This window comes from Chinchilla lanigera, unplaced genomic scaffold (assembly GCF_000276665.1).
Source record: "Chinchilla lanigera isolate Chin_1 unplaced genomic scaffold, ChiLan1.0 scaffold00012, whole genome shotgun sequence".
Classification (NCBI taxonomy): Eukaryota; Metazoa; Chordata; class Mammalia; order Rodentia; family Chinchillidae; genus Chinchilla; species Chinchilla lanigera.
The window spans coordinates 17,220,699-17,226,903 of NW_004955413.1; the positions used below are offsets into that span (position 1 = coordinate 17,220,699).

The 6,205-nt window shown below is 40.1% G+C and overlaps 1 protein-coding gene across 1 annotated transcript in view; it reads right to left on the minus strand.

Moving 5' to 3' along the window:
* Gys2 (glycogen synthase 2 (liver)) overlaps positions 1-6,205 on the minus strand; it is a 57,839-nt gene that overhangs the window by 38,357 nt on the left and 13,277 nt on the right. Inside the window, exons 3-4 of the mRNA XM_005379062.2 lie at positions 3,284-3,475; positions 570-752 (exon numbers count right to left, since the gene is read on the minus strand). Coding sequence (XP_005379119.1) covers positions 570-752; positions 3,284-3,475 — 375 coding nt within the window. The remainder of the gene's footprint in view (positions 1-569; positions 753-3,283; positions 3,476-6,205) is intronic.

Below are 6,205 nucleotides of genomic sequence, written 5' to 3' on the forward strand. Positions count from 1 at the left end.
CTTGAGTCATGGAATCATGTGGTCTCCTAAAATGAGGAAATACCCCCAAGGGCTTAATCCCTGTTTCCAGAACTACTACCTTACTTGACCTCATAAGAACCCCATCTGTGTATTGCAGAGTTATAGGAAAATCTGACTTATCAGCAACCCAGGAAGTAAGGCTCCTGATACAGATTTGTGTGCCCTAGTTCCCTGTTCTGTGCCTGCCACTCAGAGCTGGGTATGAATTCAGCATCTCCACAGAATTTACCAAGCCACAAGGTGGAAGAGGAGCCCCGCCTTTGGTTCCCACAGCCTCTCACTCCTACCACGGCCCTCTGGATCTATTGCTCCAAAGCAAAACGGAAATCAACCCTCTGTCTTCTATACTCCTCTGCACTCTGAACAGAGGCAAACTGTATCAGCTGTCTCTCCCCCCAAGGGAAGCTTCTTCATGAATATGGATTAGCTAAAAGGGCATTTCCATCATCTGGATCACAGATGAAACGTAAAGATCAACACTTCTCATCCTTCAGCTTCAGTGATCCTAAAAAAGAGTAGATGAGAAAGGAGGAGGAGGAACTGCTCACCTTATCAAGGTGGTTGTAGAAATCGGTGTTCGCCGCACACAGATACCTCCCAAGTAGCGTGGCGTGGGTTGTGAATATTGTGGCAATCGGGAGTTTCCGGGCCCGAGAAAGAATTAGCCCAGTTCCAGCCTGCCATTCATGGAAGTGGGCAATAACATGTTGACCATCTGCGTGATCTGTCACCTACATCAGAAGAAAAAGCACTAAGAAAAGTTGTTGGTGACGCCCAATCCTGCTCATGGCCCACAGCGTAAGCAGAGTTACGTTATCTGAAAATTTTACTGAAATTCAAAGGAGTTTAAATATTAGGGATGTGGACTTGATTCAGCAGCATATTCATCAAGTCCGTATATTTTTATGTCTTAGTTCCCACTTTCAGTGACTCATCAGATCAGAAGATATTAATATTACTGATAAATATTAGTAATGATATTAATAAATACGCAGATGTACTCAGTGAATTTTCATTGAATAGATGCACCAAAAATAATATAATATTACTGAAGATATCATTGAACAACTGAATTAATTTGATCACCTCTTTAAGAAGCTTCTTTATAAATAAATAAATGACCCCATGCTTTAAAATTCTCTTATTTGGGTCTTCTCTTCTTTAAAGTCAAACACATTTCATAGTAAGCATATTAATATTTTAAAATATGGAACTGGAGAGAGAGAGAAATTCAAATAACCCGTGTTTAGACTCAAATAGGAGCTTAGTAATACATTCTGGGCCCAGGTTGGACGTCAAGCTCTTAAAATTAGCTCATCTGACCCCCGCAAAAAAAAAAAAAAAGAAAAGAAAAAAACTCACACTGCCCTCTCCTGATCACTGACCACTTCCTTGTTGAAGAAAATAGCAAAATCCTGCAGCGTAAGCAGCCTGAGCAGAGAGCTGGTCGGTGTGGAGAGTGAACATGAGACTGTTTATCACACTTAAGGTGTATCACAATCACCAGGAAAGCCAGTGAAAGCCTCCTATCTGGATCTACCTCCGGATAATCTAGTTCAATCTGCTGTGCAGGGGTAAGAATTAGTATTTTTTCAAGTTTGCAGGGGATTCTGGTGATTTCACAACACACTCTTTGAGATCCGCTAACTTCAGCTAAGCTCTCCGAGCTTCAAAGTAACCAAGCTTCAGAGAGTCCTTGAAGCTCTTAGCAGTTCACAGAAGTGGCAGCACAGACAGGATTGCCCAGTAGTCTTGGATTTTTTTTTTTCAATGTCTCTCTATTAACCCTTTAAACCAAAGAAAATTTTTATTTCCAAAACTTTTTATTTTAGAGAAAATTGAGTTCATATTTTCTTCTTTCTTTCCCTTCTGTTTCCCTTATGAGAAAAGTAATGGAGAATACACACACACATACACACACACACACACACACACACACACATACACACAGGGTAGCTGGCCTCAGCCTTGGGGCACTGGCTCAGGGCAGCAAACTGTGGAGGAAGAGCTGGTTCCTGTCCTGAGAATGGGACTGGCCGTCTGTCACTGAGACAGGTTCTTCCAGTACCTCCCTGCCTTTTCCCAAGCTGTCACCACATAAAGTGAAAGGGGAAGAACATGCTCATGGGTATCAGCATGACGTCATCAGAAGGAAACGGTTGGATAAAGGAACACTTCCCCACACAGGGTTCTGAGATTTGTTTCTGCCCTTGGACTTTTCCCCCGGTGCTAAAGATACTCTCCCTTCACTAGATGCTTTTTGTCTACGTGTAATCATCTGGAGGTAACGAAAGGGATGTGCAGAACTCCTACTGCGACACTGGGAGGGGTTAAGAGAGTTCCGGCTTGGCTCATTTAATAAGAAGTGGCGCGCTCTCTCTCTCTCACTCTCTCTCTCTCTTTCTCCCTTCTCCTTCCTTCCTTCCTCCATTCCTTCATTCCTTCTTTCCTTTCTTTTTTTATTTAGGGGAAATTGAACCCAGGACCTTCACACCAAGCCACATCCCCATGTCTTTTTTTTTTTCATTCTGAAACAGTCTCACTAAGTTGCTAAATTTCTCAGGCTGGGCTTGAATTTGCGATCCTCCTGCCTCAGTCTCAGCTCCTGCTCAGTCTCTGAGTGCTGGGAGTACAAGCATGTACCACTTTCTAGTGGTGTGTTTTATATATATATATATATATATATCTGCAAAGAACTTCCAAGTAACTTCTGCTCTTAGCAAATAATGAAAATATCTAGAAGCCACTTCAGTTGCCCAAGCCCTCATATTTAAACAAAATGGATTATTTCAAGGTATTGTCTACTTCCAAGATGCTAGAATCCATGCATTTGGTGCATGATATATACTATCCCTTTTCTTTTGAATCTACTGCATATCATCTATGCAACAGGGATTACAATTGGATATTTAGATACAGCACCCCATATAAATCTTTTTTTTTTTTTTTTTTTGTACTGGGAATCAAACTCAGGACCTTGTGCTTGCCAGGCAGGCACTATGTCGCTGAGCTATATCCCCGGCCCTCCCATATAAATCTTTTATGAGATAAACATTAATAAATACTACTTATTATTTTGTTCTAAAGGCTGGCATTTAGTTGAAGAATGCTGGACATCTCTTTGAATTCCTTTCAAGGGTATGAGGACAGTCAATAATGACATGATCTCAAAAATTACTTAATCTAAAGTTCTTGGGGTTATCGCTGGGTGCTGAACACCACTGCCCACTTTTTCATTGAACCTCTATACAGTAAACATTACCTCTTTTAAGAACCAAGCAGTTAAAGATCCAAATATAAGCATATCATTGGCTTCCCGGTCATGATGAGGGATCCCAACGCTGCATGCTTCCCAGAAGTCGCCCTTCCACCTGTCCAGGTTCCACGCAGAATAGCCTATGTCAAAGAGCACCACGTACGGACTCCCTTCTACCAGCCACCTTCCAAAATGCACCTGTCATGGGAAGAACATACAACCATGGCTTGATAGTGAGCAAGCAAAGCAGAAAAATGGATTTGAGCTTGAGGAATATAACTTTATTGAAGGCTCAACAGCAGATAAAGCTACACAGAAAACAGTGAAACGTTCACATCCACTCATCCCAAATCACTGCTCTTCTTTAAATTTGGTCATTAAAAAAATGTATGTAGATCATGTAACCTCTGTTTTTGATGTCTCTCTTTACCTCCCTGTGACCTTGCACTCATGGCTGTAGAGCTTGACATTATAGTCCACACTTTTATGATAGAGTCTTGAGATACAACATTCTGTATCTTCAACAACCTGGACATAACATCTACTGCATCACTTATCATTCTCCATGAAAGAGGAATTACAATGTTTTATGCCAGAAAAGATTTTTGTGATGGAAACCACTATGAAGCAGCCTGGAGCAGGACTTAAATTAACCAACTGACTTTTTATGTTTACTTGTGAATCTGTCCAAAGCTTAGGCTGCTTGTCTGGAAGTGGGTGACAGACTTACAGTAAGTGAACTTCTGTGAGTCACTAATCCCTATACTAACACCTGTAATGTCAGATGAAGCCAGAAAGCCTCAAAGGATGAAACAAGATCACAGCCAAGGACATCTGGATCTGATCTCAACTAGATAAAGACTGTAGCTTCAGGCATCTCACTCCTGGGTGGATTAACTTAATACCTTGCTTGGAGAAGTCCTTGAGTAATTCTTCCCTCCTGAGTACTCCCCTCCCTTCTTCTGATAACCAAATAAATACAGACCAACCAGAGAAGGTCTTCATCTTAGCCCTGAGAGAATCTCAAATTCTGTGAGAGGACTTTGATCCACCTGGAGTTCTGAAATTATTCCATTTGCCTCTTTTTATTTAGCCTTTGCCGTACACTCATTCAGGAGATTTCAGATGAAATCATCCCACAACAACGAAGGGATATTACTAACCCAATAAAGGTGTGTGATTTCCCTTACTGCTCATATTTAAAATACATGATCCAAAATATTTCTCAATACAGTTGTTGCTAGAGGTTTTAAGTAAATATTTCCCACGATACATTATCTTTTTTAATCTAGCAGCTCAAAGACTAATCTTACTGCATTCACAAAACTGACTTCTTTGATTTCTACTTGTTTGGCTGCAAATTTTGTTGCCTTAGTTATCTTAATTTTTTTTTCCACTTGCATTCACATAATCACTTGTTATCTAAGTTTTAACTTCTCTTCTGGCCTTCATATTTTATAGCAATTTGCATGTTCATATAGCTTGATTTTTTTATTCTATATTTGTTATCCTATTACATGATATGCAATCTCAAAAAGCACCTCAAATCCTTTTTAGATTTCAGCTATAAGCCTTTCTCATGGTGAATCCAATCCTCTCTAGGAAGCCAAATGTGGTCACATGACTTATATATTGACATGAAGGACTGGGCCCAAGGCTGAATTTTGCAGAGGTTGGAAACCCAATTAGACCATTTCCTCTCATGAAACTCAGGCATGTGTGGTGATAATCAACTCCATCCAAGCCCTGGCCAACCTTAGGTGAGCCTCCTTATTTAGTTTACATTTTAATTTACACTTATCATGTCATTCTTCCCTTTTGAGGTTGAATTTTCAGTTTTTGCTTTGGAACATTCATCGGTTCGTGTATGCCTACCATGAGATACAAGATCCAATGAACTCAGACAACAGAGAAGCGCTCAAAGCAGAAACAGAAAATGTAAGCCAGCTTGTCCTGACTTCCAGTCACTTTTCAGCTGCAACACGGAAACATCATTATAACAGACATTTAAAAAAAGAACTGAAACACAACTCTAACATGCCAACCTATTCAGCTGCATTCCATGGGGCTGGTTTCTATACCATCCCTTTCAGAGTAATAGCATGACTTGATTTTCTTTGAATGTCTTACTGGCCATTGAGAACAGAGCAGGTTGGACAAGCATAGAGAGGCTTGAGGTATCTAGAATCTCTGACCAAACTGATTACAGTGAAATAGCTCCTGTGTTTAAGATCTTAGCAGGCAGTCCCATGGTGCTTCTCCTCTTCCTCTTTCTCCGGCCACTCTTTCTAATATTTCATTTTCTTGTATCCAAACAAAACAACATGCACCCTTCTGTCCCTCTCCTAACATTTACTATAAGATGCTTCCCTGTTTCTCTCTGGGACTTCATGGACCCTTGTAAATGATATATTCTGTCCCTTAAGCTTGCATGTACCCCACAAGACCCTACTACTCACACAGACATTGTGAGATTTCTCATTTTTCACCCTCAGAAATTGTATTCCTAAGTATGAAAGAAAGTTATTGTTTCTTAAAAATTCCCTGAGAATTTTAAAGCCATATTCTTTATTGGTGTATGAAATGTTTTTGAAACTTATGGCGTTCAAATATGCTCCCTTTTCTTTTTCTACTATTTACCTGGTTTCTGTGTGACTTGTCTTTTTTTTTTTGTATGACTTTGTCTTAAGCAATGTCCTAGGCTTTTTTATCCTGCACATATACCCCATATTTGTCCCTTATTCACATCAAAGAACTTCATGTACACTTGATTCCAGCCCTCAGACTCATGCTACTTTCTTATCTTTGTCAAAAGCAGAACTGTTCCTCCTCTGAAATATTCCACATTAGAATTCTTTTACCAGATCACAACTTCTATAATTTGTCTTCTCTCTGTTTCTGCCAGTGTATATTTTTTCCTTCCTTCCT